We start from the raw sequence: 14,434 nt of genomic DNA on the forward strand, positions 1-14,434 counted from the left end.
CCACTTCCCCTCCTTCTCTCCTTCACTAGGGCTTACAATGCACTATGATGTTCTCTTAAATGTCACCAAGGAACTTCTGATTGTCAAATCCTGGCTGTTTCTGTAATTATTAATGGCACACATTTCTGTTTAGCTCAGCACTCTTCTCCAGTCTCCCCCCTACAAGGTATCTGGTACCTTCTTTATATCATTTGGTCATCCAGGTCTTTATTTCTCAAAGTGCTCAAAACTTGAAAAAGTAAGTGCCTTCCCTACCCAATGAAACATCACTTTCCCTCAATTATCTTGAGGAAGAGGGAAAGTGAACTCATTCATGTCAAGCTCTGGATGATTATAGACAGTTTTCCCTCTACCTCCCCCCTCCCCTACTCCTTCCCCTTACACCACAGCACCCCTCGCAGAACATGTACATTTAAAAAAATGTGTCTGCTAATCTAAAGGATTTTAATTGCTCTATTTAAACTATAAACTTCTTGAGAGCAGAAGCCCCATCACCTGGCATCACTTGGCCTCATACTGACTGATTTCCATCTTGGGTCTGCTCTCCCCTCCACTTCACAGAGTGATGTCTGGTCTTGCTCTTCCAGACTACACCTGGCAAAGCCATTTCACCTCTAATTCTGGTCTGGGTACACCCTAACAGGCCAGGGCTTTGCTTTTCTAAAAAAAATTTTAGTAAAGCATAGTTGATTTATAATATTGTGTTAATTTCTGCTGTAGAGCAAAGTGATTCAGTTATACATATGTGTACTTTTTTTCATATTCTTTTCCATTATGGTTTATTACAGGATATTGAATATAGGTCTCTGTGTGGACTTCGCTTTTTAAATTGAGTCATAATTCCCAGATTCTTTTACTAAACAAATGTGCCCTTTGGATTTTAAGTCACTAAGAATATTCCAAACACATGGGTTAGATTTATCTTCTTTTGTTGTTAATAGAGCATGACCATCTACTCCCAATTTCAAAAAATTCAAGTGAATTTAGTTTCTTAGTATGATATAAACCTAAAATGCTCATTCACGCTTCTTTGCCTCATTTAAATGGTTTAAAATGCCTTCCATTCTCATCTATGCCTATCAGACCCCCAGATTTTTAAGGTCCAGCATGACTTCGCTGGTCTAGGAAGGATTCTCTGATCACTTCAGCCACAACTGATCTCTTTGCTTTTATAAATTCCTCAACAGTTATCAACTACAAGATTATAACTCTTATATATATATATATATATATATATATATATATATATATATATATGACATATCTATTGCTTTGCTAAATATTTCAGGTACAAGTATTCATGTCAATTATTCATATTCATATCTTGTCTTCCCAATTAGATTTTTCCTAGTTTAATAACTCTCATATTTCAGTCCTTTATCATAATCTCCCATAGAATATTTAGGTCTAGGTCTCACAAGAACCTTCAACATAAGTTTCAATAACCCAGTTACCCACCTGTATGTCATCTGTGCCACCCAGGATAAACACATCTTTGGAGTCACGGTGAGGGAGGACGACAAATTCAGTTGTTTTCCAAGAATCCTCCACCTTAGAAATAGTTCAAGTCTTAGGATAGCTCAATTAATTTGTGTGTAGGTACTTGATAAATGCATGTGGAATGAAATAAGTGAAAACTCCATAATTATCCTAATCTCCTCCTGCCTTTAAAATTCTTAAAATCTTCTAGGTTAGATGACAAAGATTTGCTTAATTTTATTGAATAACATTAAAACATATGAATAATTTGTGATACTTTAATGTGTATTCCCTCCCACTTCATGCTTTAATTAAAAGAAAAAAATTCTTTTTACATAGATGGTTGGAAGATGTGTGTTTTTGGGTAAGGAGTTTAAATATCCTAAGTAGAGAAATCTTCTCAATGTGCTTTTGAAGCATTTTGTATAGTTAGTCTTCTCTAGTATGTAAGTTCGAAAGATAATGTATTTTGGCATAAGAGATCTTCCTTGGTATGCGGTTCTTTATATAAAGCATGCAAATTTGTTGCCATCAAGTTCCTGTTGGATTATAAGCTAAGCAGAAAGAAGATATTTATAGAGGTGATAACAATAATAATGATATAAATGTAAGGAAACAGCAGAAGGATAACTGATAATGAGAGGGTGAAAGCTGCAATGTTGAAAAACCCATTCAGATAAAACAAAAGTTGATGATCTCATTGAATATGAAAACCTTTACATTCCCTAATCTTCAGAATACACATTTTTCAGGTTTACCTTTTTAAGAACTGTTTCTAAGGCAGCTTCTCCGGAAGCCTGTCCAGAAATGTCTTGGATTTCTCGGCCAAAGTCAAAAACATGCAACTCAGAGAGCTTCTCCAAGGTTAATGGAATGTCAAGGTCTACTAGGGTGGCATCAACTGTTTGTTCAATAGCTGCCCAATGTCTAGGCTTCAGAGTTGGGTTCCTCAGGTTAATGATAACTGGAAGCTGGAAAACAAAACACTCTCAGAGACACCATCCTTTTTATCTTAAAAACAGCCCAAGGCTTCTGGTTTCAATTTGGGCACATAAAGAGCTGGAAAGAACACCAATGACACTCTTACAACAAAGAAAAATCTGCACAAACTGCAAGTTAATGACTTGTATTGAACCCATCAGAAAAGTGAGGCTGCAGGGAAACCAACTAAGTCAAAATTTGAAGAGACACTGGTACCCACAGTTTTCTCCACAGCAAGAAACAGGACCTGAGAATTTGCTTACCAAGGAGAGATGCCTTCGGTTGCCATTTAAACTAGTTAGAAGATGTTGCTGAATTTTAAAAATAAGTTGCTAAGACTGAATGTAGGGTAGCATGAGAGTGTGAAGTCCCTGGGGGCTACAAATATAGAGGTGTTCACAGAGAAGATTGGGAAGAATCCTAAGAAAGCTTATCTTATGGCGCTGGCTGAGGGAGGAAAACAGTTGCCACTTCTGTAACTCTAACCAACCAATCTCTCCTACCTTCCCTATGGAACAACAAAAATTATTACCTTAAGGCATTGGTGATAACTCATTGTAGGTATCTGTACATAACTGGAGAAACAGAACAGGAAAAAAAAAAAAAAGCTCCACCCATGGAGGAGGGACAGAAATACATTCTAAGCTTATTACTAAAGCTGGAGGAGGGGCAGGAACAACTGTGAAGCTCAGAATTTTGCAAACAAGGAACACAGTGCTTTGTTAGGATAGAAACTTAATCAGAACACGAGGGAATATCCCTCCTCGCTTCTTCCACCAGGCTAACAAGTACTGAGTAAAAATAACAGTGGAATAGAGAGTGGAAAGCTGCAAGATACAGATTTTCTCTGGGCATAAAATGAAAGAATGACCCAAGGTCAGGGAAAACAGCAATTGAAAAAATGACCTTTGGCAAACCAGACCAAACCAAACACAAGGTATCACTAGAACAATTTGAATACTGTGGTATACTGAGGGCAACCACAGCAACATCAAACTTCAAATCTAGTCGAATTTCTAACCAGATTTAATATAACATGCCACACAGAAGGCCAAGTAGAAGGAAAGCCATTATCATTTCCAGGCACAAAAATTATTTACTTCAGTATCTACTGTTCTGCATAAGATGTCTGGATTTCAACAAACATTTAAGAAGTATGTGAAAGGGCAAGGCAAACATACATCCAAAAAGATACAAAATTAATCAGAATCACACTCAAATCTGATACATGTGTTGGAATTAACAGATAGAACTTAAACTAATTGTGATTAATATGTTAATGGATCTAATGGAAAAGGTAGACAAAATGCAAGATCAGATGGGAAATGTCAATGAAATGATGGAAACTATAATTAAAAATCAAATGGAAATGTTAGAAATGAGGAAGACAGTAACAGATACAAAGAATGTCTTTGATGAGATGAACACAGCCAAGGAATCCGTGAATTTGAAGGTAAGTGGGTAGAAATTACCCAAACTCATACACAATGAGAAAAAACAGCGAAACGCTCCCCTGCCCCCTCCCCCCAAACCTAGAACAGAATATCCATGAGCTTGGTACAATATCAGATGGTCTGACATACATGTAATAGAAATCCCAGAAGGATAAGAGAGATAGAAAACACAGCAGAAGAGATATCAAAGAAATAATGGCTGCAATTTTTTTCAAAATTAAAGGCAGACACAAAACCAGAGATCCAAGAAACTCTGAGAACATCAAGCAGGATAAATATAAATGGTAAACAATAATAACATACACGCAGGCATATCACATTTCATACTGCAAGAAACCAAGAAAAAGAGAAAAATTTGAAGGCAGCCAGACAAAAAATACATATTATCTACAGAAGAACAAGGATAAGAACTACAGCAGACTTCTTGTCAGAAATCATGCAAGTAAAAAGATAACAAAAGGATACTTTTACATTGTTGAAAGAAAAAACAAAATCTGCCAACTCAGAATTATATACCAGTGAAAATATCATTCAAAATAAAGGATAAAGACTTTCTCAAAACAAAAATTTGGGGAATTCCTTGTTAGCATACCTACTCAGTAAGAAATATTAAAGGAAGTTCTTCAGGCAGAATGAATATGCTATGAGTCAGAAACTTTGATCCATACAAAGAAATGAAGAACACTGGACATGGAATAGATGTAAAATAAATTTCATTTCCTATTTTTATTCTCCTAAAAGGTAACTATAAAAAACAAAAATAGTAGCAACATGTAGTGTTTATACTACATATAAAAGTAAAATACATGACAACATTAATACAAAGGATGAGAGGGAGGATTGGGAGTATGGTATTATAAACTCTTTACACTATACATGAAGCAGTATAATATTATTTGAAGGTTGATTTGGATTAACTGAAAATCTATATTTTAAATCTAGGACAACCACTAAAAATTGCTTTAATGAAGTATGAATAATAACTCCATAGAGAAGATAAAATGGAATCATAAAACCTATACAATTAAATCAAGAGAGGAAAGAAAAAGAGGAAAAAAGAAACAACAAACAAATAAAAAACCAGCATGATGACAATTTTAATCCAACCATATAAATAATATTCTAAATATTAATGGTCTAAACATGTCATTTAAAAGACTTTTAAAAAGCAGATTGGATAGAAAAGCAGGAACCTATTTTATGCTGTCCAAGAAATACTTTAAAGACATAGAAAAGTTAAAAGTGAAAAAATGGAGAAAGTAATATCAAGAAAACTCTAAAAGAAATATATACTAACTATATTAATTTCAGATAATGCAGACTTCAGAAGAAGAAATCTTATAAAAAATAAAGAGGGAAAATATATAAATGATAAGAGGGTCAATTCTCCAAGAAGAAATAGCAATACTAAGTGTGAATACACCTAACAACGGAGGATCAAAATAAATAAAGCTCCACTGTCTTGAGATGTAGTATCCTCATAAGTTATTTGGAATTTTTCTTTATAGAGGATTTGTCTTTTATCCTTTGTCTATCTATCTACCTATTTATCTATCTATTCATCCACTCAGTTACTTACTTATGTCAATATGAACTCATGGATATTTATTTTATAATTTGGGTTATAACACAATATTGTATTATTTATTGTTTGGTCAAATCATTACAACTTGGGCCATCGAAAATTCTTTCACTTGGTTTCTGTGTCTCTTAAATATAACTCGTCACTTTTTTTCTTCTTTTTTTCACCAACGATAGAGAATCTATTCTATTTTATTTTTTATTTTTTAAATTTTTTTCATGTTTTTATAAAATATCTTTATTGGCATATAATTGCTTTCCAATGGTGTGTTAGTTTCTGCTTTATAACAAAGTGAATCAGTTATACATATACATATATTTCCATATCTCTTCCCTCTTACGTCTCCCTCCCTCCCACTCTCCCCATCCCACCCCTCTAGGTGGTCACAAAGCACCGAGCTGATCTCCCTGTGCTATGAGGCTGCTTCCCACTAGCTGTCTATTTTACATTTGGTAGTGTATATATGTCCATGACACTCTCTCACTTTGTCCCAGCTTACCCCTCCCCCTCCCCATATCCTCAAGTCCATTCTCTAGTAGGTCTGTGTCTTTATTCCCATCCTGCCCCTAGGTTCTTCATGACCTTTTTTTTTTTTTTTTTAGATTCCATATATATGTGTTAGCATACGGTATTTGTTTTTCTCTTTCTGACTTACTTCACTCTGTATGACAGACTCTAGGTCCATCCACCTCACTACAAATAACTCAATTTCGTTTCTTTTTATGGCTGGGTAATATTCCATTGCATATATGTGCCACATCATCTTTATCCATTCATCTGTTGATGGACACTTAGGTTGCTTCCATGTCCTGGCTATTGTAAATAGAGCTGCAATGAACATTGTGGTACATGACTCTTTTTGAATTATGGTTTTCTCAGGGTATATGCCCAGTAGTGGCATTGCTAGGTCATATGGTAGTTCTATTTTTAGTTTTTTAAGGAACCTCCATATTGTTCTCCATAGTGGCTGTATCAATTTACATTCCCACCAACAGTGCAAGAGGGTTCCCTTTTCTCCACACTCTCTCCAGCATTTATTGTTTGTAGATTTTTTGATGATGGCCATTCTGACCGGTGTGAGATGATATCTCATTGTAGTTTTGACTTGCATTTCTCTAATGATTAATGATGTTGAGCATTCTTTCATGTGTCTGTTGGCAATCTGTATATCCTCTTTGGAGAAATGTCTATTTACGTCTTCTGCCCATTTTTGGATTGGGTTGTTTGTTTTTTTGATAGTGAGCTGCAAGAGTTGCTTGTATGTTTTGGAGATTAATCCTTCGTCAGTTGCTTCATTTGCAAATATTTTCTCCCATTCTGAGGGTTGTCTTTTGGTCTTGTTTATCGTTTCCTTTGCTGTGCAAAAGCTTTTAAGTTTCATTAGGTCCCATTTGTTTATTTTTGTTTTTATTTCCATTTCTCTAGGAGGTGGGTCAAAAAGGATCTTGCTGTGATGTATGTCATAGAGTGTTCTGCCTATGTTTTCCTCTAAGAGTTTGATGGTGTCTGGCCTTACATTTAGGTCTTTAATCCATTTTGAGTTTATTTTTGTGTATAGGGTTAGGGAGTGTTCTAATTTCATTCTTTTACATGTAGCTATCCAGTTTTCCCAGCACCACTTATTTTAGAGGCTGTCTTTTCTCCATTGTATATTCTTGCCTCCTTTATCAAAAATAAGGTGGCCATATGTGCGTGGGTTTATCTCTGGGCTTTCTATCCTGTTCCATTGATCTATATTTCTGTTTTTGTGCCAGTACCATACTGTCTTGATTACTGTAGCTTTGTAGCATAGTCTGAAGTCAGGGAGCTTGATTTCTCCAGCTCCTTTTTTCTTTCTCAAGATTGCATTGGCTATTCGGGGTCTTTTGTGTTTCCATACAAATTGTGAAATGTTTTGATCTAGTTCTGTGAAAAATGCCAGTTGTAGTTTGATAGGGATTGCATTGAATCTGTAGATTGCTTTGGGTAGTATAGTCATTTTCACAATGTTGATTCTTCCAATCCAAGAACAGGGTATATCTCTCCATCTGTTTGTATCATCTTGAATTTCTTTCATCAGTGTCTTATAGTTTTCTGCATACAGGTATTTTGTCTCCTTAGATAGGTTTATTCCTAGATGTTTTATTCTTTTTGTTGCAATGGTAAATGGGAGCGTTCTCTAAATTTCACTTTCAGGTTTTTCACCATTAGTGTATAGGAATGCCAGAGATTTCTGTGCATTAATTTTGTATCCTGCTACTTTACCAAATACATTGATTAGCTCTAGCAGTTTTCTGGTAGCATCTTTAAGATTCTCTATGTATAGTATCATGTCATCTGCAAACAGTGACAGCTTTACTTCTTCTTTTCTGATTTGTATTCCTTTTATTTCTTTTTCTTCTCTGATTGCTGTGGCTAAAACTTCCAAAACTATGTTGAATAATAGTGGTGACAGTGGGCAACCTTGTCTTGTTCCTGATCTTAGTGGAAATGGTTTCAGTTTTTCACCATTGAGGACGATATTGGCTGTGGGTTTGTCCGTCATTTTGTTTTTTGAGACTTCCTTACTTTCTGGCACCAGAGGATGCTCCAGGTTCATCTTGTATATTCTCTGACTCATCCCTAGAATCAGCCATTTCTATAAGGATCTCTGATTCATTTTATGGAAAATGGTATTAAAACCCAAGATCTGGACAAAGGATATGTTACTGCTGGAAGCAATGAGGGAGAACATAACTTCACCCCTTAAATGTAGGCTTTGCATAGAGACTTCCTTTCAAAGAATACAGTATGGAAAGTTGGGTAGTAATTTTATAGTGGGGAAAAATGCTACTTCAGTCATGTGATCAAGCTTAATATCATTAGTGAAAAGTCATGTTGATAGCATGTATCTTTAATAAGATGTGATAATAATAATACTTTACCCCTGTGGTCTTCCTTGCAAGAATCTATAACCCCAGTCTAATCATGAGAAAAACACCAGACAACCCCAAATTGACAGACATTCTATAAAATACCTGGCTAGTATTTCTCAGAACTATCAAGATCATAATAAACAAGAAAAGTCTGAGAATCTGTCACCGTCTAAAGGAGCCTAAGAAGACAAGACATCTAAATGTAATGTTTATCCTGGAAAGGATCCTGGGACAGAGAAAGGACATTAGATAAAAATGAGAAAATTCAGATAAAATATGGACTTTAATAATAATATAGTGACATTGTTTCATTAGATGTGGCAAATGTATCATACTAATGTAATATGTTAACAGTAGAGGAAACTGGATTCAGGGCATATGGGAAACCTCTATATTTCTGTTGTAAGTTTTCTGAAAGTCTAAAATGATTCTAAAATAAAGAGTTTATTTAAAAATAAATGAGGCAAAAATTGATGTAACATAAGGGGGATTAGACAAATGCACAATTATAGTTGGCCATTTCAACATTCCTCTCTGAGTAACTAACAGAACAAGTAGGCAGAAAATCAGTAAGGATACAGATGATCTGAACACTACCATCAGCCAAATTGACTCACTGAGCAATAGCAGAATACACATTCTTCTCAAGTGTATATAGAAGACGTACCAAAATAGACCATATTTTGGGTCATAAAGCCAATCTCAACAAATTAAAAGGACAGAAATCATAAAAGTATATTTTTGGAATATAATAGAATTAAAGTTCAAATCAGTAACAGATATCTTGAAAATCTCCAAATATTTTAATAATAAACAACATTCTTCTAAATAGGCCATATATCAAATAAGAAGTCTCAGGAGTATTAAAATATATTTTGAACTAAATTAAAATAAAAATACAATATATCAAAATTCACAAGATTCAGCTAAAGCAGTGACTAGACAGAAATTTATAGCATTAAATGCTTATATTAGAAAAGAAGAAAAGTTTCAAATCAGCAACTTAAGCTTCCACCATAAGAAATTTTGAAGAAATAAATAATTGAATGTAAAGCAAGAAGAAGAAAGGACATAATAAAGATTAGAGGAGAAATCAGTGAAATGGAAAACATAAAAACTATAAAGAATATCAATCAACCCCAAAGCTGGCTCTTTGAAAAGGTCAAAGTGATAAATGACTAGCAGGACAAACCAAGAAAGAAAGGGAGAAAATACAAATTGCCAGTATCAGCAATGAAAAAGGGGACATCATTATGGATCACACAGACTTTAAAAGGATAATAAGGAAATATTATGATAAACTCTATGTCTAATAAATTCAACAATTTGGATTAAATGGACCATTTCCTTGGAAGATACACTATAAAGTCCCCTCAAGAAGAAATAGATAACCTGCATAATTCAAATTGTATTAGTGAAATTCAATTTTTTTGTTAAAATCCCTCCAAAAGAGAAAACTTCAAGCTCAGATAGTTTCACTCTTGAATTCTACCAAACATCTAAATGAAAAATAATACTAATTCTGTATAATCTCCTGCAGAAAATAGAAGAGGAAGGAATACTCCCCAACTCATTTTATGAGGCAGTATTACCTCATAACCACACAATGATGTTACAAGAAAGGAAAACTAAAGATCAATGTCCCTCATGAATATAGGCACAAAAACATCCTCAAATAATATTAGTAATTTGAATCCAGCAATATAAAAGAGTATAGTACATCATGACCCAAGTGAGGTTCAGTTCAGGAATTCAAGCCTGCTTCAACATTTGACCATTGATAGATGTAATTCACCATGTTAATAGACTAAAGAAGAAAAACCATATGATCATAGGCATAGAAAAATCATTTGATAATTATCAACACCCATCTATGATAAAAAAAAGAAACCTCTAAGGAAACTATGAAACTTTGTTACCTTAATATAGGGCATCTATAAAAAAATTTGACTAACAAACGTCATACTTAAAAAGAGACTGAATATTTCCCCTCTAAGATACGGAACAGGATAAGGATGTTTTCTCTCACCACTCCTATTCAATATCATACAGGAAATCCTGGCCAGTGCAACAAGGCAAGAAAAAGAAATAAAAGGCACACAGATTGTAATGGAAGAAATAAAATTGTCTTTATTCACAGTTGAAATCATTTTCTACGTTGAAAATTCTGAATAATGTACAAAAATCTCCTAAAATTAAAAAGTGAATTTATTAAGATCACAGGCTATAAGATCAATATACAAAGGTCAATAGTATTCCTACATACCAGCAATGAACACTTAGAATTTGAAATGAAAAACAATGAAATTTAAGATAACATAAGAGAATACTTAGTTTTAAATCTAACAAAATATGTGCAAAATCTGTACACTGAAAATTACAAAATGTTAATGAAAAGAAATAAAAGAAGACCTAACTAAATAAAGGGATAGGCAGGTAACAGATTAGAAAATTCAATCTTGTTAAGATGTCAATTCTCTGGAAATTGATCTATTGATTTGACACAGTCCACCTAAAATCCCAGCAATTCTTTATACATATGATAAGCTATTCTAACATTTACATGAAAAGGTAAAGGAATTAGAATCGACAAAATTGTGAAAAAGAAGAACAAGTTGGAGAACTTAACACTACCTGATTTCAAGACTTACTAGCTGTAGTTATTATCAAGAGAGCATGGTATTGGTGAAAGAATAGACTTACAGAACAACCAAACAGAATAGAGAGTCCAGAAACAGACTAAAAAATATAGTCAGCTGACTTTTGACAAAGATGCAAAGGTAAACAATGGAGAAAGAATACTCTTTTCAAATAATGGTTCTGGATCAACTGAATATCCATATGTAAAAATGTAAATAACTCAAAATAAATCATATACTTTAATTTTAAAAAAAAGGAACACTAAAAAACTTCCAGAAGAAAATACAGGAGAAACTCTGTGTGACCTTTAGGTTTGGCAAAAGTTTTTAGATTCTATACTAAAAAGATAATCTGTAAAAGAAAAAAATATTACTTGGACTTTTTTCAATTTAAGCCTTTTGTTCTGTGAAAGTCACTGTTTAGGGACTAAAAAGACAAGCCACTGACAGGGAAAACTATTTTCAAGTTACATATTTGAAAAAGGACTTATATCATGACTATATAACACAACACTGCTAATCAACTATACTCCAATATAAAATAAAAATTAAAAAAAACCTTTGCTGTTCTTCTATGAATTGTTAGACCCTAATGTCTTTAGAATGTAAATTCTAAAAACTTCTGCTGTGTAAAATGTATAAAAACTTTTTGGTGTGTCAAATATCATTTGTGTTACAAATTTTCAAGCTGGTAGTCTCTTTTACCATTACTTTGTGAGTACTATTTAATTACTATTTGATAGTCAACAGAAGAATGAATGAACAAGGATCATTGTTGCCAATGGACACTGTTCTCTATATGTCAAAAATTAAATAAAATATAGATTTTAAAATTCCAAAAAAAAGAGAACTCTGAAAACTCACTAATAACAAAACAAACAACTCAATTAAAAATTGGGCTAATATTCAAACAGACATTTCAGCAAAGAAGGTAGATGGATGGCAAATGGACATGAGAAAAGATGTTCAGCATCACTAATCATTAGAAAAATGTAAATCATCACCATTATGAGACAGTACTACACATTTATTAGAACAGTTAAAATTAAAACCAAACCAAACCAAATAAATAAACTCCCTATTGATAACAAGTGCTGGTGAGAATGAGAAACAACTAGAATTCTCATACAATTCAATTGCATGATTTGGCCAGTTGAGGAGAGGGATGCAGTCTATGCCTCTGCAATATAGTAGCTGAATTTTTCTGTTGTTTCTTCTCTCTGCAAAGCTGACTAATTTAAACAGGGAAGAATTCCTGGCTTTGGTCTCATTAGCATCAAGTAGTAACTGATTGACCTGGAGTTTTGGAAATAATTTCTACTAAACTTACCTTTTCTTTCATTTTTTCCACCTTACTTTTTAGCTGGGGCACTACACTGTTGGGTGGCAAGCCTTTTTCCAATTGAGTCACAAATTTGGCATATTTAGAAACTTGACTGTTTAGAAATTCTGGATCCAGGCAGTCAAATTTTGACTATGAAAATTGGGGGGAAAACAAAGAAGTTAAGACATATGATAAAAGGCAAACTTGAAATAGTAAAATTTTTTTACTCTACTCACATTTTTTGATAACTATGTTGTTAAACCAAGTTGACTCTATATTTTGGAAATGGCTCTACTTATTAAGATTTCTAATAGTATATCAGGCATTGTTTGTTTATTACTTTCATGTCTTTTTCTCCCATATCACCAAATGCAGTATTGCAATCCCTGTAATTTATTCCAGAGGGCCAACCATTGTAAAGTTACAAATAGCTAATTTTTACTCTTGTGACCTAGAAATGTCTCACCAAGTAGTCTCCTATTATTTGATCATGTAGCCCTTTAATATAACTGATTTAAACATACACTCCAATGTATGCATGTATTTATAAATATATTTCTCAGTTACATAAACATGTAAGCGTACACATATATTATGTCAGATGGGCATATAGATTGATGGTAATAGAAAATTTGTAAAAATGAAAAGATATCCCATGCTCATGGATTGGAAGAATTAATATTGTTAAGGTGTTTATACCACCTAAAGAAATCTACAGATTCAATACAATCCCTATCAAAATTCCAGCGGTATTTTTCACAGAAATACAACAAACAATCCTAAAATGTGTATGGAACCACAAAAGACCCAGAAAAGCCAAAGCAATCTTGAGAAAGAATAAAAATGGAGGTGTCAACTCCTTGATTTCACCAACTATCCAAAGTTATAGTCATCAAAACAGCATAGTACTGGTACAAAAACAGACACATAGATTAATGGAACAGAATAGAAAGCCCAAAAATAAACCCACACATATATGGTCAATTAATTTACAAGAAAGGAGTCAAGAATATACAATGGGGGAAGGACAGTCTTCTCAATAAATGGTGTTGGGAAAATTGGACAGCTAGAGGCAAAGGAATGAAACTGGACCACACACAAAAATAACTCAAAATGAATTAAAGATTTGAATCTAAGACCTGAAACCTAAAAACTCCTAGAAGAAAATATAGGCAATAAGCTTCTTGAGATGGGTCTTGGCAACAATATTTTGGATTTGACACCAAAAGAAAAGGCAACAAAAGTAAAATAAGCAACTACATCTAACTAAAAAGCTTCTGCACAGCAAAGGAAAGCATGAACAAAATGAAAAGGAAACCTATACTTAATGGGAGAAAATATTTGCAAATTATATATCTGATAAGTGGTTAATATCCAGAATATATAAAGAACTCAATAACAGAAAAACAACCTCATTAAAAAGAGGGCAGAGGATCTGAATAGACATTTTTTCCAAAGAAGACGTAACAGATGTCCAACAGGTACATGAAAAAATGCTCAACATCACTAATCATTGGGAAATTAAAATCAAAACCACAATGAAATACCACCTCACTCCTGTTAGAATGGTTAGTATCAGAAAGACAAAACAGAACCAGTGTTGGCAAAGATGTGGAGAAAAAGGAACACTTGTGCATTGCTAGCAGAAATGTAAATTGGCACAACAGCCATATGGAAAACAGTATTAAGATTCCTCAAAAAATTAAAAATAGAACTACCATATGATTCAGCAATTCCATTTCTGATTATTTATCCTAAGAAAACAAAAACACTGATTCAAAAAGATATACAGACACCCAAGTTCATAGCAGCATTATTTACAATAGCCAAGAAATGGAAACAACCTAAGTGTCCATCAATGGATGAATGGATGAAGAAAATGTAGTATATGTATACAATAGACTATTATTCAGCCATAAAAAGAATGAAACCTTGCCATTTTCGACAACATGGATGGATGATGAGGGCTTTATGTAAAGTGATATAAGTCAGACAAAGAAAGACAAATACCATATGACCTCACTTGTATGTGGAATGCAAAAGCAAACAAAACAACAAAATAACTCATATGTAGAACCTAA

General features: G+C 33.6%; 1 protein-coding gene across 1 annotated transcript in view; it reads right to left on the minus strand.

Annotated features, from left to right (window-relative positions):
* The window catches only part of DNAH6 (dynein axonemal heavy chain 6), a 304,153-nt gene that overhangs the window by 189,908 nt on the left and 99,811 nt on the right, over positions 1-14,434 (minus strand). The window contains exons 17-19 of the mRNA XM_057558258.1: positions 12,360-12,503; positions 2,238-2,450; positions 1,459-1,551 (exon numbers count right to left, since the gene is read on the minus strand). Of these exons, the coding sequence (XP_057414241.1) occupies positions 1,459-1,551; positions 2,238-2,450; positions 12,360-12,503 (450 nt within the window). The remainder of the gene's footprint in view (positions 1-1,458; positions 1,552-2,237; positions 2,451-12,359; positions 12,504-14,434) is intronic.

This window comes from Balaenoptera acutorostrata, chromosome 12, assembly GCF_949987535.1.
Source record: "Balaenoptera acutorostrata chromosome 12, mBalAcu1.1, whole genome shotgun sequence".
Classification (NCBI taxonomy): Eukaryota; Metazoa; Chordata; class Mammalia; order Artiodactyla; family Balaenopteridae; genus Balaenoptera; species Balaenoptera acutorostrata.